The following is a 23,323-nucleotide window of genomic DNA, read 5'->3' on the forward strand; positions in this document are numbered from 1 at the left end:
ACAGGGTAGTAACAATTTTAAGAAAATAAGACACCTTCTATCGGATTGGCTGGAATCTGTAAGGGGATTTAAAATCCAATCATGATTTGACCCTGGATTTTCTCCACAGGGCGATTCAGAATTTCTGTAATCTTGTATGGCATCTTCAGAGTGGGAACTTCAAGCCACACAGGCAAGAAACTCCAGTGTGTTCAAGGTTTCTCAAAAAGTGACCAATGCCTAAAAATATTTCTAACCCATTTATTAGTTTCATAAAAATAAGATGGAACTTTGGAGAAATGCTGAGTACCAACCAAAACACGGCAGAGAGATCTCCATCTCGTGTCAACTGAGATTTTAAGGCAGCTTTAATTTTGACTCATATACAACATTACTTGTCTTTTTCAGCACAACGGAGGGGTATCTGATGTCCCTTACTCGGAGCCTGTCCCAAACCATGGTCGCTCACCAACAAGGCTGTGCTCACCAATCATATCCTGAGCCTGGATGGGGGCGGTGATCTCCGACGGGTCGCTCAGGCCATGCTTATTGGCTGACAAAACCCGAAACACGTATTGCTTCCCCTCAGCAAGGTCAAAGACGGCGTACCGAGGGGACCTCACCGCCGTCTGGGCGTTGACCCGCTGCCAGGTCCCACTCCCAACCACGGACTGCAAAGAGACACAGGATTTACATGAGGAAGCCGGGAAGTCCCCAAAGGCGTGTTGGAGGAAAGGTTCTGCTCTAGCTAGCCAAATTAATCTTCAGGGATGTCCAGACGGTAAAGCACATCTTGCACCATCAGTAAATCTTTTCTGAATTTTATGAAAAAGGAAGGCAGTTTGGAAAAGCAGGCAAGAAATTACCCAAAGTTGGAAACGCTTACCAGTAAAAAATTTTACATGAAAGCAAATAACTGTAAAAAAAAACTTAGGGCAATTAATACATAGGGTTGTAGTTTTAGTAAAGTGAAATGAACTATGAAGGATTAAAGATAATTTAGGGTGTTCATAAAATTCCATCATAACTCAGCTGGTCACATTTCAATTTAAAATTTTCACTATTTTAGGGGCGCCTGGGTAGCTCAGTCAGTTAAGCATCCGACTCTTGAGTTCAGCTCAGGTCGTGATCTCAGGGTCATGAGATCGAGCCCCGCATCAGGCTCCATGCAGAGTGCGGAGTCTGCTTGAGATTCTCTCTCTCCCTCTCCCTCTGCTCTTCCCCCTGCTCTCCTCCCTCTGAAATAAATAAATAAATATTTTTAAATAATAATAACTAAATAGAATAAAACTTGCACTACTTTGCAGCTGTTACCATCATAATAAGAAAATAGCAATCTAAATAACCAGCAGTAACACAAGACCCATCACGCTACGTTCGTACATTTGAAAATGGAGTCACTAGGGCCATCTTACAAAGATCCTCCATCAGATGAGAGTAATTACACCATTTCGCTACATGTGACACGGGATGCAAATTCTATGACGTATCAAGTACATAAAAGACTATAGAGAAAGAGACCATAAATATCTGTATCTCACATTATTCGTGACTATTTCGAATGATGGAATTAGCGGTGATTTTCATCTTATTCTCTATAATGTCTCTGCACCTTTCCTGCAGGTTTGATTTTTATCATTTGGTTTATCACTGATAATTATTTTGAAACCTCCATTCCATGTTTCACTTCGTTTCTTCCTTTCTGAGGGAATCCTGAGGAAGTAACGGCAGGGGCACTCTGCCCTGCTAATGGCTGCCAGGACCAGGAAAGCACCTCAAGCGCCCCGGCTTCTAGGAGTCAGGTCTACATTTAAAGCTGTCATTTTAGCAGAAGTGCAGTCTCTCTCTCGGCGCTGACACAGGTGTCCGAAGCGGGGGGCCCCCACGTGCTCTCCATCAGAGGGACACCCAGCAGAGGCTGATCAGGGGAAAGGAGCCTCATGCTGGAGGAATGGGGACAGGGAGGAAGCAAGGGAAGCTGTACTGTGAAGCTTCTAGAAACCCAAGTAAAGCTGGGGAGCCAAAGCTAAGTCAGGAGCTGCTCATCAGGAAGTGGAGGCTGGAAGACGACGTCCGTGGGGACAACCCCGCTCCAGGGGATGCAACCGGCCACCCCCTTTCAACGGCATCGATGGACAGCTGCAGCTCCTACCGGGTCATCCCTGGGCTTAGCATAAATGGAGAGAGAGGAATGCATATCCTGTGGTTCCTTCTGGGCCTTGGTAGGAACTAAGGTGCTGAAAGAGCACCCTGGACAGGCTGGGGAGGGACTGTCCCCCAGGAGTGGACTGTGACACAGGGAGACGTGCCGCCCATCTGGCCTGCACCTCCTTGCTCACACGTAGCGTGGCCTCCCCTGGGCTCTCACGTGGCTCCCTGCCTCCTGGGACCGCTGAGCACCGTGGTTCCCCTTCCTCGCCCCCATCAACACGCGTATGGCCCGTGACCCCCGGCCCCCCGGCCCCAGCCCTTCCCACTGCGGGCAGCAGGTGGCCGAGCCAGAGGAGCCCCGGTGATGTGGTCGTCCGTTTAGAAATGTATCTGCTAAGACTTGGTGCTTCCGGCCCTGGTGGCAGCCGCCTCTGGAGAGGACCCAGGACATACTCTTCCTCCTGGGACAGAGCCGCCTGGCCGACCAGCGGCACTCCCGTGACGCGAACACCGCACGGCATCCCCCAGAATTCTCCACCCTGCGTTGTTCCAGGGACAGCCCCCACAGAAGGGAGTGTGGAAGGCCGCAGGGCTGGTGCGCGTCCTGGAGCCTGGACACCGCGCCTATTTCCTCTCCGCGTCTGCTCTGCGTCACCTGCTGACCTGCGCCCCTGTCTCTGCGGCACGCTGCGCCCCCGGCCGGCCCCCCCACGCCAACACCCTTCCCAGCGCCATCCCCTGCACTGCGGGGTAAGTGGGGCATCACAGAGCCACTCGCGGGATGGGCGGGACTCTAACGGTTCCTCCCACCGTGGCCCTGAGCCCGCCAGCAGGTCGGCAAGCCGGGGAGCGGGTCCCAGGCTGCATCTAGCCCAACGGACGGACTAAAGCAGGAGAGGCCTAGCAGGCAGTATGGACGTCAGTGCCTGTGATCCTATGCTTGTACGCCTGTGCGTGTGTGTGCACATGTGTGCGTGTGTGCCTGTGATCCTGCTGCTTGTACGCCTGTGTGCGTGTGTGCACGCGTGTGTGTGTGCACGCGTGTGTGCCTGTGATCCTGCTGCTTGTACACCTGTGTGTGTGTGTGTGCACGCGTGTGCGTGTGTGCCTGTAATCCTGCTGCTTGTATGCCTGTGCGTGTGTGTGCACGCGTGTGCGTGTGTGCCTGTGATCCTGCTGCTTGTACGCCTGTGCGTGTGTGCACGCGTGTGTGCCTGTGATCCTGCTGCTTGTACGCCTGTGCGTGTGTGCACGCGTGTGTGCCTGTGATCCTGCTGCTTGTACACGTGTGTGTGCACGTGTGCGTGCACGCGTGTGTGCGTGTGTGCCTGTGATCCTGCTGCTTGTACACGTGTGTGTGTGCACGTGTGTGTGCGTGTGTGCCTGTGATCCTGCTGCTTGTACGCCTGTGTGCGTGTGTGCACGCGTGTGTGCGTGTGTGTCTGTGATCCTGCTGCTTGTACGCCTGTGTGCGTGTGTGCACGCGTGTGTGCGTGTGTGCGTGTGTGCCTGTAATCCTGCTGCTTGTACGCATGTGCGTGTGTGTGCACGTGTGTGTGTGCGCGCCTGTGATCCTGCTGCTTATACGCCCGTGTGTGTGTGCACGCGTGTGTGCATGTGTGCCTGTGATCCTGCTGCTTGTACGCCTGTGTGCGTGTGTGCACATGTGTGTGCGTGTGTGCCTGTGATCCTGCTGCTTATACGCATGTGCGTGTGTGTGCACGTGTGTGTGCACACATGTGTGTGCGTGTGTGCCTGTGATCCTGCTGCTTATACACATGTGTGTGCACATGTGTGTGCGTGTGTGCACGTGTGTGTGTGTGTCTGGGATCCTGCTGCTTATACGCATGTGCATGTGTGTGCACGTGTGTGCGTGTGTACACGCGTGTGTGTGCGTGTCTGTGAGCCTGCTGCTTATACGCATGTGCGTGTGTGTGCACGAGTGTGTGCGTGTGTGCACGTGTGTGTGCGCAGGGCTGTACTACGCAAGTTACTTCTTTCCCTGCGTCCCCAGCTGGTCTTCAAACCAAGGATTCCTTCGCCTGGCATCTCGAGTGAATTCCTGTACGAGACCGCCACCAAGTGGCCACGCAGCTTATTACAAACTCCGCGCCACAGCAAACTGCCCTCCTGCCCAGATCTCACGCCGTCCTCAAAACTTGCGAGCTAGAATGTGTCAGCAGGCAGAAAACTTAGAGATGCCCCATTTTGGTGGGAGCACCGGAGCCTGGAGACGTGAAGTGACCCACTTGTTCACACGAAGGCGCAAAGCCCGGACCAGGACACTATCCCCCGACGCCGACGTGCATGGCCGGGGCTCACCGCGCATGCATGGCTCAGCCAGCACCCCCAGCTCCCCAGTAACTAACAGTGGTCAAGGCTGCGACGACTGACCTAATGGTTGCGCATCCCTAAAACACACGGAGTCGCACAATGTGAAATCCTACAGAGAGCTGCTGTCTCAGGAAACGCGACCGCAGAGTACCTTCTCGATGAAATACATCAGCGGCTCCTTGCCACGGGGAGCAGGTGGGTCCCAGCTGAGGACAACATATGTTCTGCTGATTTCCGAAGCATGCACGTTGGTGGGAGGCCCTGGAATCTGAACGTCGCCTGCAGGAGTGATAAACTCGGTTAGTGCTGGATGAACCCCAGGTCACCCCAGTCGCCGGAGCCCATCTTCAGAGCACCATCCCTTGGGTACGTTACCAGGCACCAAAAACTGCCATGCCAAACTGTCCTTTGCTTCATTTCTATTTTGGGATAGCAAGCCAACTGATTTTCCAAGCCAAGTATAATGCACTGGTTAAGATCACCTAATTATTTTTGTTGCTAATATAAACCAGTTCATAAGAAAAAAAAAAAAAAGAATCTAATCCAAAATCTTCCAGAGTTTCAGCTGGAAGGGGAGGCAGAAGAATTACCCAGAAAAATAGGGCATTTAACCAGGACTGGAGCCCTGGCTGCGCTGGGAACCTGCGCAGAGGAGGTCCGAGCGTCTGTGTCCTGCAATACGGAGCCTGTGGAATGGGATTATCCCTCCTCTACTGGCCCTCTCCGCTTACGGGGACGCTCCTCAGGCCCCATGCCCTCACAGCTCCGAAACTGTGTATCAACTTCCAGAGCGCACGGCTTCTCCCTCCCCAGGCGGATCTGTGCCACCTTCCCAAGCACCGTAATCCATACCTATATGTTTGAAATTCTGGAGTGACATCACTCAGCCTTTTGCAAACAACTAGGATGGAATATTTGCGATCAGAGATGTCTCCTGTACTTGTCTCGTGACGCACGTCTTGTTTTAATGGGACTTAAGGTGTCAGGGGCGTCATGTTTGCATAGGAGAGCTTTTCCTAGGAGGTGGAGGTTTTCCAGACCCACAGTCCCCGTCGTTGCAATACAAAATATTATGAGCTTCCAATTAGATTAGCACATGATTAAAATGGTTTGAACGTCCCCAGGACATCTCAGCCCTTCTCGATATCCAGTTGCTCCCTCAGGACCGTGCCGCCGGCAAGGCATTGAACAAGCATGGAGACAGCACAAACAAGCCTGGTTTCATTGCACGGGAGTCCTGTTACAGAGCGCATCCCATTTTGCAGGCCCCACGGGCACAGAAACACGGCACGGCCTTATCTAGGAGCTTCTGGCAAGTGGGTCGGGTTTCAAGCAAGGAGTCCGGGTGTCTCCAGGGAAGTGCCAGTGAGGGCTGGGTGGAGCAGGGCCTCAGGACACCCAACAGGCCTGCTCTGGACCCAAGTGCTGTGTCCACACCTACAGAGATGCGGACACAGGCCTTCAAGAGCGAATATGCAGGAATTCGTCCTAGGGTGAAGCATGGTGAGCCCCCAGGGCTGAATCCGATTTCCTCCCGAGATGCTGGACGACACAGGAAGCAAACGCAGGGACCGGAGGGAGGCTAGACAGGTAGTAAAGGTGGTGAGAAGAGGCAAGCCCCTGCACGCAGAGCTGCCTTCCAGATCTGAGCGACTCGCTCTTTTCAGACCCAGCACAGAGCTCCCAGGCCCAGAGACAAGGGAATAAGGAGCATTTCATTTGCTGCTGGGGAAGAAGAAAGAGTCCAGTTTTTGTCAGCAGGGAACCCGATTGGGGTCAGAGGCTTGAGCCCTGGAGCCTTTCGGGACCACCCTAGGCCACGCAGCAGCAGGAGTGCTAGAGATGCGCAGATGACCCCACCTACAGACAGAAGAGGAGAGGGTTCAAAGGACCCCGGGGAGCAAGGAGAGGCCAAGGAATTGAGCTGATCTCCATTACCAGCCCTTCTAACAGCTGAGAGGAGAATGCAGACAGAGAAGCAAATGAAAGCAAACTGAGGGGCACCTGGGAAGTGCAGTCGGTTGAGCGTCCGACTGTTGGTTTCAGCTCAGGTGGTGATCTCAGTGTGAAGAGATCGAGCCCCGTGTTGGTCTCCATGCTCAGCATGGAGTCTGCTTGAGATCCTCTCTCTCCCTCTTCCCTTCCCCCCACTCAAATAAATAAATCTTTGGAAGGAAGGAAGGAAGGAAGAGAGAGAGAGAGAAAGAAAGCAAGAAAGCAAGAAGAAAGAAAGAAAGAAAGAAAGAAAGAAAGAAAGAAAGAAAGAAAGAAAGAAAGAAAGAAAAAGAAAGAAAGAAAAAGAAAAAGAAAAAGAAAAAGAAAAGAAAGAAAAGAAAGCCAACACGAGAGGCAGCTCACATGCGTCGCCCGGGGTCCTCCCCCGGACCAGGTGCCGCTGAGTGACGGGCGCTGCTGGAGCCTCTGCTTTGCTAGCATAACGCGTCTCTGCAGCCCCGCTCTCATGAGTCCCATCCGTACGGGGCGAAGATGGGGCTCAGAAAGCCGCAAGCTTTCCCAGGATCCCTGGCTATGGGGTGGCGGGACAGGGGCCCAGGCCTCTGTCCCCCGATTGCAAATCCTGCCTTTTGTTCTATCCACCCAAGGAGACCACAACCTCCACAGGCTGCCAGGAGGTTCTTCTCTAAGTCACTGAAGCACGAACTGTATTTGGAATTTTCAGAATCCCCAAGATGACAGAGCTTGAGAGAATGCACACGTGTAATGAGCACCACACCGGTCGGAGCACACGATTCCTTCAAGGCAGCAGCTCAAAGCCATGGTGCCCTGAGCACCCAGACGTGGAATTAGCAGAAGGAACCCCGTCTGGCTGTGGTCTGCGGAAGCCTGCTCTGGCCTTCTCCAGAACACACTGTGCACTTCTCAAGGGACCAACGCAAGAACGGCTGGAAAAGTTGGATGATATGAAAAGAACAGCACTGACAGTAATTAAAACCTTTGAGGAAGACATAAAGATTAAACTGATTAGAAAAACTGAGCAAAAAAAAAAAAAAAAAAACATAAAATAGCAGAGGAGCGATTTTTTTAACCAACAAAGGAGTGTTCCTTTTTCATTAAGACGTAATGGCATTTACCAGTTCTTTTCTAGCTAACACAGCACTAAAGGAAACAGACGGGCCTCTGTGAGGAAAAGAGTAAGGGCAGCAACAGGAAGAACCTCCTAACAGCATGTGCTTGAACCCAGAAATGGGTTGCTTGAAAGCATCAGGAAATCTCTTTCTCTAAGGATTTTTAATTAGAAAAGGCATTTGCTATGGCTAAGAGATACATGCAAAAATGCTCAGCATCACTAGCCATCAGGGAAATACAAGTCAAAACCACAATGAGATACCACCTTACATCAGTTAGAATGGCAGAAATTAATGAAACAGGAAACAACAAATGTTGGTGAGGATGTGGAGAAAGGGGAACCCTCCTACACTGTTGGTGGGAATGCAAGCTGGTGCAACCACTCTGGAAAACAGTATGGAGGTTCCTCAAGATGTTAAGAATAGAGCTACCCTATGACCCAGCAATTGCACTCCTGGGTATTTACCCCAAAGATACAGATGTAGTGAAAAGAAGGGCCATATGCACCCCAATGTTCATAGCAGCAATGTCCGCAATAGCCAAACTGTGGAAAGAGTCGAGATGCCCTTCAACAGACGAATGGATAAAGAAGATGTGGTCCATGTATACAATGGAATATTACTCAGCCATCAGAAAGGATGAATACCCAACTTTTACATCAACATGGATGGGACTGGAGGGGATTATGCTAAGTGAAATAAGTCAAGCAGAGAAAGTCAATTATCGTATGGTTTCACTTATTTGTGGAACATAAAGAATAGCACGGAGGACATTAGGAGAAGGAAGGGGAAAATGAAGGGGGGGGGAATTGGAGGGAGAGATGAACCATGAGAGACTATGGACTCTGAGAAACAAACTGAGGGTTCTAGAGGGGAGGGGGGTGGGGGGATGGGGTAAGTGGGTGATGGGCATTAAGGAGGGCACGTGTTGTGATAAGCACTGGGTGTTATACGTACCTCATGAATCACTGAACACCACATCAAAAACTAATGATGTACTGCATGGTGACTAACACAACATAATAAAATAAAATTTAAAATAAATAAATAGAGTAAAGTAAACTCATGAACTTTGCAGACCTTAAAGCCAGTCACGGGAGCTTATGCTTCTTCCCGGGTCTGCGCCAGATCATGGGAACCACCCGTCTGAGGCATGCAAAGCCTCATCCCAAAGAGTGGGAGCCCCGTAAGGCTCAGTGTCCCAGCCAGACAGCCTTCCAGCTGAGGGTCCTAGCCTCTGCCCCGCATGCCCAGCTCCAAGAGCAGAGCCTCAGGAATGTTACCCGCATTCGAGAATGCATCAAACAAAATGAAGCCATGGGCCCCAGGGAGCCAGAAAACCTGCCTTCTCATAAGAAACCATTAAGACTCTTAAGCATAGGAAACAAACTGAGGGTTGCTGGAGGGGAAGTGGGGGGGGATGGGGTCACTGGGTGATGGACATTACGGAGGGCACGTGACGGAATGAGCACTGGGTGTTGTATGCAACTGATGAATCACTGACCTCTACCCTTGAAACTATAATACACTCTATGTTAATTAATTGAATTTAAATTAAAAAATAAAATAAATAAAATAAATTTTTTTAATGGAAAAGAAATGTAGGAAGAAAGATGACAAATGGTATCTGTGACTCTATTCCAGTCGGAAAGAAGATCTACTGTGTCTATAAACCAAACTTCCATTTTATCGATCGGAAAGCTAAGTCTGTTACAATGTGTTAGTTCTGGATTGGGTACTTCATAGCTGGCTATTTATAGCCCAGCACATCTCTATCTATGTATGGAGAGATGGCTCTTCTCCCCGGAAGAGCACAGTTCCTGCCGCGGGAAGCTCGATTGTACTGTTTCATGCTCCCACTGCTTGGCACAGTGACCTTGACATAATGCAGATCTTGCTCCTCGTTGGGGGTAGGTTTATTTGAACGTCTACACGCCCACGTAGGAGAGCTCAGAAGGTTCCCTCCTCACTGATCCCATCTACCCCCTGGAGGTGACGAAGAGAATTTCCCTTCCCTCTCTTATGTCAAAAACGCACGTTTTACCCAGGCCGGTCTGCTACAAGAACACGGCGTCCTCTGTAAGTAGGAGCCAGATTTTACGCGTTCAAATAGCCACATTTCAATCCGTTATTTAAAAGTCATAGAAAGTCAACCTTTCCTGAATTATTTTCCTTCTGTTACTTATTTACTGGGCATCTTCCCCAATTTCTAAGTATGTCTGGAAGTGGAGGTCTTAACTAAGACTTTAAACGTCACTGTGGGGTGTCCCTCTGGGAATTATGTGTTCTCGAGATACTAGAGAAAAACCATTATAGGTGCAGAAGATCCAATTTCTGGAGACCATCTGGGGGCAAATATGAAAATCGACCAATGAACTCTTGAGTCTACAGCTATCTAGGGGAATAGTGCTTGGGACTGCAGCAACTTTTTTAATTTACATATATATAAATATATATATTTAATACATATATATATATATTTTTAGGACTGCAGCAATTTTAAAGGAGAGCTTCAAAAGACATCTCCAAATTCATGTTTCTTCATTTGTAACTTGTTCATTGTCCTCTATGAACTCTCATTATAAGTCTGTTTAAAATCTTTGGATTTCTGATTATTACTGCCAGGTTTCCCTCCTTAATATATCGATCCTCCTAGCTATCTCTGAAAGGAATATCGAAGAGAAGTGTTCATAAAATCCAATATAAATGAGGGAAATGCAAACTGTCCGGCCAAGCTACTGACAGGAAGAACTCAGTCCATTTCGGCTAAAATGCTTAGAGATAAAATTTTTGCTTAAAAAGAAAAACTGAAACAGTCCTCCACTCACAGAGTATAAGAGAAAGGGCCCAGCCTCAGCCAGTGACAAAGGCTCGGGTTCAATTTGATCTTCTCTGCGAGGCCCCAGGAGAACCCAGAACCCATATGGAAGTGATAAAACCACCCGGGAGGACCCTGGATCCTAACCTTCTCCCTCAATCTGCCTCGTTCCTGTTTTCTAACTTCTACAGGCCACACGCTCACAGACTTGATCTACAGCTTCAGTGTTTACACATTTAGACTATACCCACCAGCTGGATGTTTGCTGTCTGTCGGGGGCTCTGGTCTCTGACCACCAGCCTGAATCCCTACGGCACATGCAGTGGGGCCGCGGTGCTGAAGGGCCACTCACCTTCGGGTTCATCCTGGTAGATTACGATTTCTTTATCCCCCTCCAAGTGGACCGCTGCAGAGAGAAAGGTAGATGATGAATTTGGCATCCCAAGGTTTCCTCCGGAAAGCCCCAGTTTCCCTAACTCATTACGAGATCCAAATCCCCTCTGCATTATGATTACAACACACCCACAACTCTAAAGTAATCCGAGTTGGTATTTTGAAGCAGTCTTCATATTTAGTGCTTCTCAGATCTTTGTGCTGGGTTCAAAAGACCATGCAGGTAAGGAAAATGTAGGGGTTCACTTCACACCATAACTGAGGGCCCAATCCCTTTCAGGAATCTGTGTCATGTGAAATTACCATTCGGAAATAAAGCGGCTTGGTTTCAAAGCCTTCGGAGTCTTACCATGTGTTGAAATTATATCATCAAGAAAATTCTAATTCTGAACCAATCTGACTGGATTGCAGTGAAGAGCATTAGGAAGGTGGTGTGGTTGCTGTCGGACTATATACGGGAGCCTGGCCGCACCCACCCGTAAAGTGACACTGGTGGACATACGGACACCATAAAATGTCACCGCGCCACGCTCAGCCCGCGAAGGCGCCCTTAAGACTTGTATGCAGCCGAGCGTGGAAGAGAAAGAACAAATCACAGAAAACAGCCCCAAGTTTCCAAGGCACCGCGGCGGCTTGACATCTGACAACTTACCTTGTAACCTCTTGAGGTCAACAGGGTCAAGGGCAGCCACGGCCTCAGACACTCTGGAAGGCCTGCTGATGCCCGCGCTGTTGACCGCCCTCACACGGAAGATGTACGACCTTCCTTCGAAGAGTCCGGTCACGGGGTATTTGCAGATTTTCACAGGAGTATCATTGCACTGAACCCAGTTGTCTGTTCCCACTTCACATCTTCAAATAAAAACGAGCAGAGAACAAAGACCCACGTGCATGTTTGCAAACTAAATAAATAAAAAAATTACATGCAAAAAAAAAAAAAAAAACGAGCAGAGAATACCAAATATATCGGTCTAATAAATACACATAGGTCAACTATAACAGGAAATTTCCTTACACTGTAGAAATCAATACTGTTACTGTACTAGATTTACATAAGCAGAAGTATAAACAAACGTAAAAGACAGAGCTATTTAGGAAATGTAAAGTATATCTATTTATTTATTTAGAAGCTTTATAATTTAGAGCTTGAAGATCAGTTCCTGCCTTCAACCACATTTAGGCAAATTCTCCTCCAAAAGTCACGGGAGATGTATCCGTGACAGTCCTTTTTCCAACTTACATGGCAGAATCAGCGGGTGCACTAAGCTCCCCCGCATGCCCAATGCCAGGGCGTAGGGAACCAAATGGCCCTCACCACTGGTCCCCCATGTGCACCCCGCTGTACTGAGCCTCGGGGAGTGAAATCTCTCCAGAATGTTGGCTCAGTCTGTTCAAAGTCAGTGAGATGTGCCTTCCGAGCACATCACATGTGGAATTTGGAAGTCTTTTGAAAACATTAAGTCCTGACCAGCCACCTGAAAATGCAGAGAGTACCTTCCATTTTTCACAGGTTGAGAAATTTCAGCACCAAAATGTCATGTCAAATCCCCAGGAGAGCATAGCAGGTTCAGAAATATCATCTTTCGGAGCTGTTTGAGCCAGGGCTATGTATTTGCTTTAGAAAGAACCAGCTCTCTTTCTCCTAACAATCCAGAATTTTAATGCAAGTTCTGTGACCCACCTGTGCTAACCTGTTATGGCCAGAACACGGTCAAAACTGAGAGTCTGGCGGGGGCGCACCTCAGCTTACCCCCCAGCTGGCTGCTGCAGGGTGGGAGGCTCCTCCCCCGACCCGAAGGTTCTGTGTGTTCTTCCATTTTAATGAAAGAGGGCAGGGGGTGGATCATTAGCTGAGAAGGGCCGTGAAATGGTTTTTGTCAAATGGCTGAAAAAATGTTCAAATGTCACAGGAAAACAGAAAATCGCTTTATTTTGTTTTTCTGTGTTTTAATTCAAGGGAAACTCTGACCACTCCACAAATCTGACCTTAACATTTCCAAATATTATCCCGATGGTGAATGTTTTACCTAAACAAGTAGCTTTGTTGGTATGGAAAAGGGAATTTAACCAACCTAATGCCAAAAAAACAACCAGAGTTGAATGATTTTTCTGAAATAAACATCTTATTTTACTGTGTGTTATACATACAACATCTAAAATTCCTCCCCAGAGCCACCCTCCTTAGACCCTGTTGTGTTACTTCTGAATTCATTTTCTTGGACTGCAATTTCTCTCGGTGATTGAAGTGTGTAATTGGGGCATAAACTGTACTTCCAATAAATTCACTCGCTCTGCTTGGTTTCCTTCCCAGGCCCTGAGCACCATGCCAAGTAAAGGAATGTGAAAGAATTAAGACTCCAGTGAGTTTAATGATGACCCACGTTTAAGTGATTAACTCAAAGGTAAATTCCAACGTTTTTTCCTTTGAAATGGCAATATTTTTTTGCTTGGAAGCAATAAGAAAGCATAGTTTAATGGAAAGGAAGAATGAAACCTGGGTACGAATGGGCCGGCATTCTTCCCAGCTGCATTTCCATATTGCCTGTTTTCTCCTCCCCTAGATGGAGAAGCAGGACTAAACTCTCCCCAGAACCCAGAACCGGGGTTCAGTCTGCCTGGAAAAGTTGGAGGGGATCCAATACGGGGTGTTGAACAGGCAAACAATTACAACACACAGAAATCTACCTACTCGTTTAAGCCCTCCATGTTCCACTTACTCAGTCAGGAGCACTAAATAACCAGAGAGTGAAATACCTGATCCGACCAAGAACAGTGTCATGAACTTGAGTTTAGAGAAATTTCCGAAGACGTTGTCCGTGCCGACATCAGTTCCAGGGACGTTTCCAGCCCTGGAAGAAGGCAGTGGGCACTCACCGATCAATGAAATAGCCGATGACGGGGCTCTCGGTGGTGGTGTTGGGCGGCTTCCAAGTCACGATGACATAATCGCGGTTTGCGTCGTGGCACTGAAGGTCCATGGGCGCGCCCGGAGCCCCGGTGACCAGCGGGTCAGCGTCTGCCATCGGGGCAGGGGAGAAAAGTCATGTGGGGGGGGGCGCTGGAAAGCCTGTTGCCCGATTCTTCAAACTCACACTTCTATCTCCCCGATTCGAGTCCACTCCCTGTTTAATCCTCACGTCTAAATGACTTGACTATTTTTTGACTATGATCGCTTGGTGACAAGAAATATAAACATATTTATGAGTTTTTACAGTCAAAAATGTTCTATTCTCTATAAAATACTCAAGTCTATGCTTTTTCATAATTGATTCTAAAACTGAAGGTCACCTTCTCTTGATGGCGGGTTGCACATAATGTCACATCAAAAACTGACCGAAGAAATAATGATAATAATATGGCCTTTTTAATGCGTGAGAAATATTACCTTAGACGCTTCTATCTCTCAAAGTCCTTACAAGATTGAGGACATAAAATTTTTCTTTTCTGCAAGTGGTGAGCAAATGTTGGGGCCCGTGCTGCACTGACACTTTCCTCACCTGTTGGTGAGCACACTGCAGGTACGTTTGGTTTTCAGATGCTCGGTACAGGGCCCTGAAGGCCAGCAGGGCTAGTCAGAAAGTGGACACGCAAACCTTCAGTTGCCTTATCTGCAGCCTGCCCTTCCTTACTGGGTAACTGTGAATGTTGTGCCGTCTTGTTCGATTCTCCTCAGCATACTAAAAGCTAAGGACTCCTTGACATTGACCCAGATATTTTCTTTCACATTCAGAACCCTCAGAAAGTAATCAGGACAGTTAAACTCCCCCCTAAGTGCGTTATTTTCTTCCTGCTGCCAGTGCTGAATAAGCAAGGCAATCTCGGCTATGTTGTACTTATTGCCTTTTTATGGGGTGGAACGTCTCGCCAGAAGGCATACACAGAGAATGGAAGGTACACTTCAATGCCAACCTAATAAAAACGGTAAAACTTTGTAGAAGGGTCTAAAATCCCAGCCCTGCAAGTTTGTGTTGTCTCGTGGGGGTGGGGCGGGCGAGTGGCTTTATTTTACATGTGTTCCCTTTTTTTTTTAAGTTATAATATTCCCTGATGATACAGCCCTTCTTTTATGCTCTGATCCAACAGTTGCAGTTTGGAAAGAATAATATGCTGATAGGGTTATTCCAGGCCCATGTAACCTGGAGTTGGTGGGAGGCATAAAGGTGCAGGAAACAGCGAGTAAGGGGTGGGTAAGGCTGGGCGGGCTGTCAGAACAGGGGGCAGCCCCCCTCGGGGGCCACAGGCTCAGGACAGCAGTGCCCACCAACTAGAACCAAGGGATCTTCAGGGTGGCTCAGCTGGGCCCTGGGGAGGAGGGGTCCCTAAGCCAGACACCGCAGGGGGTCTGGGAGTCGCTGCGGGCAGGGCTCCACCAGGGGCCCAGAAAAGCCTGGGGGCTGTGAGTGTGCAAGAGAAGCCTCCAGCTGTGGGCCCAGACAGCTGACCCCCAGTGGCTCCACCCTGGAGGAGTCCCCTCGGAGCCTCCACATCGGCATTTGAGACAGAATTAGGGCACTGGCTTACGGGATCAGTGTAAGAACTTCAGATTATATATGCACAGGCCCGTATGTGTCTCTGTACATGCACAGATACACGTGTGTGTGTGTATGGACATCCGTGTGCATCGTATACACGGGATAGACATAATTTTATCCAGTTCACGGATCCACGTGTGCACTTCCTACAGCGTAGGTATGAAATGTGCATGTGCCCATACATAACGTGCCCAACGGCTAACACTACCTGCTTATCATGGGCCCAGTTCTCCTTTCCGTAAGGCGGGTGTCACGCAGCCCCAGTGGGAAGACATGAGGAGTAAACGGGCCGCACGCGGGCTGCTGCGCGTGAGGCTCTTGGGGCAGCCGGCCACCACGCTGGCGTCTTGAACGCACACGCGCTGAGGTCGGTGGTGGGGGTAACAGCAGCTCCAGCATCGTGGTCTCGTCTCATAAGCAAGCCTGGGGCATGAGGAGGTGTCCCTAACCAGCGTTCCCTACTCGGGACCCCTTCTACTGTTGAATTGTCTCGAGAATTAGCAACACAGGTGTGTTCATACTTAGAAGTCATTTTACACATTTTACCAGTTTATCAACAGAGAGACAAAAGTTAGGATTCTGCTCCTTTCCCGATTCTATCTCCTTACATCACGGGCTGATTATCAGACACCAGCTGACGTGCACACAGGACAGGAACACCAACGCCGCCATCAGGAGGTCTCCAAGGAGCGCAGCGAGCCGCCCTGCACGTGCACCTGCTCCGTCCTCGTCTGGGGTCCCGTCCCCCCGCGCTCGCGCCCTCGCCCTGCTGCCTGCGCACCTGAGGCCACGCACCTCGGACAAACATGAAGGCGCTGTGCTCGCTGACGCCCCCTCTGGACACAATCCTCAGGGTGTAGAGGCCCTCGTCGTCCTTGTTCAGGTGGCTGAAGGACAGGGAGGCCTGGCCTTCTCCGAAGAACATCTTGGTCCACTTGGACTCCTTCACCAGCACATCTGAAAGAGCGTGCAGTGCAGGACTGCTTCAGAAACCGCCAAGGAAATCAGACTATAGAAGTGGACAAGGTGCCCTGGTGTGGGGGGCAGGGCTTCGAGCCTGACACGGAGGAAGGAAGCCTCGTAGCGATTGGACAGCCGTGTTTCACACAAGGAGCACACACGCAGTGGCCGACGGTGAGGCAAGAGGCATCTGCAGGCCGGACCAAGGTCAGTGTCGGGAGGGACAGAGACAGCGTGTGTCGGCCTGTGGGATGGCGGGGGACCGGCCCAGCCCTCTGCCCCCGGCACGCCCCACGGTGTCTCGCCGCGTCCACCGCCAGGTTTCGTGGAGCGAAAGCCCTCCGCCACGTGCCTTAGCAATAAACTGCAGAAGCGGCAACAAACCGTCTTGCAGCTGTGCAAGAGGACAAGCCTGGGGAAGAAACATCCAACGGGGGAAACCAAGGAAGCAGCAGACGAAAGAGGAGCGACCCCTGTCCCCCTCCTCGTCGGGCAACCACCACCACGCGGTGACATCCGTGCTTGGAAAGGGCAGAGAGACGCCGGCCGCCTCCTGCCCACGGGAGCGCGGCCACACGCACAAGCGGGAACGTGAGCCGAAAGCCTTCAGGCAGGCGCGCTGTCTGGGCGCCCAACACACATTCTGAGAACGGGTCCCGAGGTGGTGAACAGGTGCGTGACGGCGACTTCATTTGAGAATTGTTCCTAACGGGAAAAATAAACCGACTCCAACACCGAGACCCGGGGCAAATACGGACCACTGTGTAATGGGGCACAGGGCCCTCCAGCGAACGGTGTCTCAGAATAATTACCGTCGTGGAGACACGGGCATGGCGTCTTGTGACACGAAAGACATTTCCAAGTGAAGGTGTCTTCCCTGTGTTAACATATACGCACAGACACAGAGATATATTCCACAGCCGAGTGGTTAAGGGTGATTTTTGGTGAATGAAATTATAATTTGGGGTTTTTTGCAATAAAAACCACATGCATATAAGAAAAAGGAGCTTTGTTTATATGTTTAATGTCTCAAACTCGCTGGCAGGCTCAGGAGTACTCTGCCCCACAAAGTACTCTGGGGCACAGAGTATTAACTTTTCCTTCATGGTGCCTAAGGGGCTAAGCCCACTCAGCAGCACTGTGAATAGAAAGTGTCGGAAGTGTCAGAAAAATAGATATTTTAAGGTGTTTTATCAATTTTTCTCTCCTTCCCAGAGGAATTAGCACAGGACCTGATACACAGGTAAGTGCAATAAAAATATATTATAACGTGATGTAATGCAACATACAATTTTAAAATGTAATACTCCAGGCAGGAAGGGGGGGCAGGATGATGAAGTCATTAATTTGGAGCAGAGAGGGAAAGCTCCCCAGGCTACAAGCCGGGAGGGGAGTCTGCCGGTGCCTGGGTCTTGGGCCCCCAGCCCCCACAAGCATGGGAAGTCAGTCTGACGTTCAAGCTGCCCAGTTACTCACCTGGATGTTCACAGGAAATGGGCAGCACGTGTCTAATGTGAGCCTCGGGCCGTCCGCTGAATTCGGGCTCGGTCTGAGGGAAGGTCTAGCCAGAAGCCCGTTCCCTGAGCAGAGGCCCACCCCATCACTGGCTTCATAACCATCCCGTGGCTTGCCAAATCGGCCTCAAGTGCAAATTACACCCAATGGTGGTCCTGGGTTTTATCATAAGTGACCCTGGTTTTCCTCTCTGATTAGATTCGAGTCCTAATCTATCTTAAATCGGGGCCCCAATTCCACATGTCCTGTTTGCACAGCGCGCCTGCCATGCCTGACAGACGGTGGTACTCCTCGGACTGACATCAGCTGGGGGTGTACCGTCACCCGGTGCCTCAAAGCACATTAATTTTAAAGAGGGAAAAACAACAACAAAAAAACCTCCTTACAGTTTAATGTCTACAAATAAGCCACAGAGAATGGTCTCCGCTGGTCTCCACTTGAATCCCAGGGCCCGTGAAGGTCTGAGCATGACCGTGGACGTGGGGCACCTGGCTCAGCTAAGCCCCCTAACTTCCGCAAGGATCCAGTAGACTCGGGAAAGATGCTTGTTGGGGGCTCTGAGCACGTGTGTTCTCGCACACCCGTCGTGGCCACGTCCCCGGGAATCCAGGACTTTCTAGTCACTAGGAAACACTCCAAAATGGACATCACTGTCCGCTGGGGATCTGATGAAAACTCTCCTCGAATCTATTCCATTCTCTCCAGAAAGGGTAAATGAGAATTTTGGAACTTCGGTCAGATCTTATGTCTTAAATTAGAACTGCAGAGGGCAAATTAAATCTCCTCTGTCACCACAAAGTCTCTCTCCCCCTCGCTGGGCTCCACGTTGTCAGCACACACGGGCAGTGCCGTGTCTTTGGCAAATCGTCACACCCTGTTCTGGGACATTGCTCACACTTTAAAAGGACATTGCTTTGTAATTCTATTTTCCCCCGGCTGGATTATAAATACCTGATGGGCAGGCTGGTGTGTGTTTCTTTGTCATCTTCTGAACTGTGTTAGGTCCCAAGTAAATATAAGCAGGACAGTCTCGCTGGTTGCCCAGAAGGTCAGTTTCCTTCAGGAGCCCCCCGGCCAGAGAAGAAGAGGGAAGCGCCGTCCACACACACCGGGCCGTGAGCACAGCCCCGCAGAAGGGCGCAGGCGGGAGAGGAGCGGGGAGTCTGCACCAGCCGGCCCCGGGGGGGGACCCCCGTCACAGGGACCTACAGCACCATCCCTCTCTCACAGACCCGATGCAAGAAAAGCGTCACACTGAGAACAGAGCCCAGTGCTGCACGGCCTCTAATCAGTGTGAGCGGTGGTTTCAGCCACGGAAGAACAGGCAGATACAGACACCTCGCTTGTTCTGTTTAACCACAGAAAGACCCTTCCTGTGAAGCTATACAAAAATCTCCTATGACTCATCTAAATTCGGGCATCCCTGCTAACCTCCCCCTGACCCGGGGTGAAGGTCAAGGTGCGCGGCAGGCTCCCAGCTCCCAGTCTCTCTGCTCACCGTGTTGCCTGTGGCCATCACCGTGTGGGCACGAATGCCAAACCACCACTCAAGCTTCCCGTCCACTCTCAGCCCCGGTGACGCCGAGGGTGCATGCAGCGGGGCGGGGCTCCCCAAGGAGCATCCCCGGCCGGGGCGGCCGTGCCTGCCCAGTACTCACCGTCCCTGTACCACTCGGCGCGCGCCTGCCCGGTGCTCACCGTCCCTGTACCACTCGGCGCGCGCCTGCCCGGTACTCACCGTCCCTGTACCACTCGGCCGTGCCTGCCCGGTGCTCACCGTCCCTGTACCACTCGGCGCGCGCCTGCCCGGTACTCACCGTCCCTGTACCACTCGGCCGTGCCTGCCCGGTGCTCACCGTCCCTGTACCACTCGGCGCGCGCCTGCCCGGTACTCACCGTCCCTGTACCACTCGGCCGTGCCTGCCCGGTGCTCACCGTCCCTGTACCACTCGGCGCGCGCCTGCCCGGTACTCACCGTCCCTGTACCACTCGGCGCGCGCCTGCCCGGTGCTCACCGTCCCTGTACCACTCGGCGCGCGCCTGCCCGGTACTCACCGTCCCTGTACCACTCGGCGCGCGCCTGCCCGGTACTCACCGTCCCTGTACCACTCGGCGCGCGCCTGCCCGGTGCTCACCGTCCCTGTACCACTCGGCGCGCGCCTGCCCGGTGCTCACCGTCCCTGTACCACTCGGCGCGCGCCTGCCCGGTACTCACCGTCCCTGTACCACTCGGCGCGCGCCTGCCCGGTGCTCACCGTCCCTGTACCACTCGGCGCGCGCCTGCCCGGTACTCACCGTCCCTGTACCACTCGGCCGTGCCTGCCCGGTGCTCACCGTCCCTGTACCACTCGGCGCGCGCCTGCCCGGTACTCACCGTCCCTGTACCACTCGGCCGTGCCTGCCCGGTGCTCACCGTCCCTGTACCACTCGGCCGTGCCTGCCCGGTGCTCACCGTCCCTGTACCTCTCGGCCGTGCCTGCCCGGTGCTCACCGTCCCTGTACCACTCGGCCGTGCCTGCCCGGTGCTCACCGTCCCTGTACCTCTCGGCCGTGCCTGCCCGGTGCTCACCGTCCCTGTACCTCTCGGCCGTGCCTGCCCGGTGCTCACCGTCCCTGTACCACTCGGCGCGCGCCTGCCCGGTGCTCACCGTCCCTGTACCACTAGGCGCGCGGCTGCCCGGTGCTCACCGTCCCTGTACCACTAGGCGCGCGGCTGCCCGGTGCTCACCGTCCCTGTACCACTCGGCGCGCGGCTGCCCGGTGCTCACCGTCCCTGTACCACTCGGCACGCGGCTGCCCGGTGCTCACCGTCCCTGTACCACTCGGCCGTGCCTGCCCGGTGCTCACCGTCCCTGTACCACTCGGCGCGCGGCTGCCCGGTGCTCACCGTCCCTGTACCACTCGGCCGTGCCTGCCCGGTGCTCACCGTCCCTGTACCTCTCGGCCGTGTCTGCCCGGTGCTCACCGTCCCTGTACCACTCGGCGCGCGGCTGCCCGGTGCTCACCGTCCCTGTACCACTCGGCACGCGGCTGCCCGGTGCTCACCGTCCCTGTACCACTCGGCCGTGCCTGCCCGGTGCTCACCGTCCCTGTACCACTAGGCGCGCGGCTGCCCGGTGCTCACCGTCCCTGTACCACTCGGCCGTGCCTGCCCGGTGCTCACCGTCCCTGTACCACTCGGCGCGCGGCTGCCCGGTGCTCACCGTCCCTGTACCACTCGGCCGTGCCTGCCCGGTGCTCACCGTCCCTGTACCTCTCGGCCGTGTCTGCCCGGTGCTCACCGTCCCTGTACCACTCGGCGCGCGGCTGCCCGGTGCTCACCGTCCCTGTACCACTCGGCCGTGCCTGCCCGGTGCTCACCGTCCCTGTACCACTCGGCGCGCGGCTGCCCGGTACTCACCGTCCCTGTACCACTCGGCCGTGCCTGCCCGGTGCTCACCGTCCCTGTACCTCTCGGCCGTGCCTGCCCGGTACTCACCGTCCCTGTACCACTCGGCCGTGCCTGCCCGGTGCTCACCGTCCCTGTACCTCTCGGCCGTGCCTGCCCGGTGCTCACCGTCCCTGTACCTCTCGGCCGTGCCTGCCCGGTGCTCACCGTCCCTGTACCACTCGGCGCGCGCCTGCCCGGTGCTCACCGTCCCTGTACCACTAGGCGCGCAGCTGCCCGGTGCTCACCGTCCCTGTACCACTCGGCCGTGCCTGCCCGGTGCTCACCGTCCCTGTACCACTCGGCGCGCGGCTGCCCGGTGCTCACCGTCCCTGTACCACTCGGCGCGCGGCTGCCCGGTGCTCACCGTCCCTGTACCACTCGGCCGTGCCTGCCCGGTGCTCACCGTCCCTGTACCTCTCGGCCGTGCCTGCCCGGTGCTCACCGTCCCTGTACCACTCGGCGCGCGCCTGCCCGGTGCTCACCGTCCCTGTACCACTCGGCCGTGTCTGCCCGGTGCTCACCGTCCCTGTACCACTCGGCGCGCGGCTGCCCGGTGCTCACCGTCCCAGTACCACTCGGCGCGCGGCTGCCCGGTGCTCACCGTCCCTGTACCTCTCGGCCGTGCCTGCCCAGTGCTCACCGTCCCTGTACCACTAGGCGCGCGGCTGCCCGGTGCTCACCGTCCCTGTACCACTCGGCGCGCGCCTGCCCGGTGCTCACCGTCCCTGTACCTCTCGGCCGTGCCTGCCCGGTGCTCACCGTCCCTGTACCACTCGGCCGTGCCTGCCCGGTGCTCACCGTCCCTGTACCACTCGGCGCGCGCCTGCCCGGTGCTCACCGTCCCTGTACCTCTCGGCCGTGCTTGCCCGGTGCTCACCGTCCCTGTACCACTCGGCCGTGCTTGCCCGGTGCTCACCGTCCCTGTACCTCTCGGCCGTGCCTGCCCGGTGCTCACCGTCCCTGTACCACTCGGCCGTGCCTGCCCGGTGCTCACCGTCCCTGTACCACTCGGCCGTGCCTGCCCGGTGCTCACCGTCCCTGTACCACTCGGCGCGCGCCTGCCCGGTACTCACCGTCCCTGTACCACTCGGCGCGCGCCTGCCCGGTACTCACCGTCCCTGTACCACTCGGCCGTGCCTGCCCGGTGCTCACCGTCCCTGTACCACTCGGCCGTGCCTGCCCGGTGCTCACCGTCCCTGTACCTCTCGGCCGTGCCTGCCCGGTGCTCACCGTCCCTGTACCACTCGGCGCGCGCCTGCCCGGTACTCACCGTCCCTGTACCACTCGGCGCGCGCCTGCCCGGTACTCACCGTCCCTGTACCACTCGGCGCGCGCCTGCCCGGTACTCACCGTCCCTGTACCACTCGGCGCGCGGCTGCCCGGTGCTCACCGTCCCTGTACCACTCAGCGCGCGCCTGCCCGGTACTCACCATCTCTGTACCACTCGGCGCGCGGCTGCACCCTCTTCAGCTCTGGTGTTACCAGCAGTGTGCACTTGAGAGTAACAGTCTCGCCTTCTCTCCTGAAGGTGACCCCAAACTTCTCCAAAAACTGGACGTCGAAGTGCATGTACGGAATCACGGACGAAGGGGGCACTGCGCAGATGAGGGGGACACGGTCACAGCGGGAGGGGCGGCTGGTGCACACGCAGCAGGTGCACCATCCCCCACGACCACATGCATCTGTGCCCTCCAGACAGCTGCACCGGGGGATAAACGCATGTCCCCCAGATTCACACGTCAAAGCCCTCGGCCCCAGCAAGAAGGTATTAGGAGGTGGGGGTCTCTGGAAGGTGATGAGGTTTAGCAGGAGGTCATGACGGTGGGCTCCATGAGGAGACCCGGGCTCTCTCCTCTGTGTGCGGATGCGGCGAGAAGGTGCCGCCCGCACCCCAGGAGGGGGGCCCCCCACTCGGCCCACCATGACCTCTGACTTCTCCCCAGTTGTGAGAAGTAGATGCCTGTGGTCTGAGCCCCCAGGCTACAGAGCATGTGGTAGTAGCTGAGCTGACTGAGCCCCTCCCGAGGAATCGGAACACCCGTCATGGAGACGCGGCTCGTCCTCCGGGCCAGAGGATGCAGAGGCACAGGGAGGCCACGTGGAGGCCGAGCCACGCGGCGTAGAC

The 23,323-nt window shown here is 53.6% G+C and overlaps 1 protein-coding gene across 1 annotated transcript in view; it reads right to left on the reverse strand.

The window, feature by feature from the left end:
• MYOM2 (myomesin 2) overlaps positions 1 to 23,323 on the reverse strand; it is an 81,580-nt gene that overhangs the window by 43,875 nt on the left and 14,382 nt on the right. Inside the window, exons 8-14 of the mRNA XM_036069204.2 lie at positions 22,629 to 22,793; positions 16,089 to 16,250; positions 13,636 to 13,777; positions 11,414 to 11,613; positions 10,721 to 10,774; positions 4,616 to 4,743; positions 467 to 650 (exon numbers count right to left, since the gene is read on the reverse strand). Coding sequence (XP_035925097.1) covers positions 467 to 650; positions 4,616 to 4,743; positions 10,721 to 10,774; positions 11,414 to 11,613; positions 13,636 to 13,777; positions 16,089 to 16,250; positions 22,629 to 22,793 — 1,035 coding nt within the window. The remainder of the gene's footprint in view (positions 1 to 466; positions 651 to 4,615; positions 4,744 to 10,720; positions 10,775 to 11,413; positions 11,614 to 13,635; positions 13,778 to 16,088; positions 16,251 to 22,628; positions 22,794 to 23,323) is intronic.

The sequence above is a fragment of the Halichoerus grypus genome, chromosome 3, assembly GCF_964656455.1.
Source record: "Halichoerus grypus chromosome 3, mHalGry1.hap1.1, whole genome shotgun sequence".
NCBI lineage: Eukaryota > Metazoa > Chordata > Mammalia > Carnivora > Phocidae > Halichoerus > Halichoerus grypus.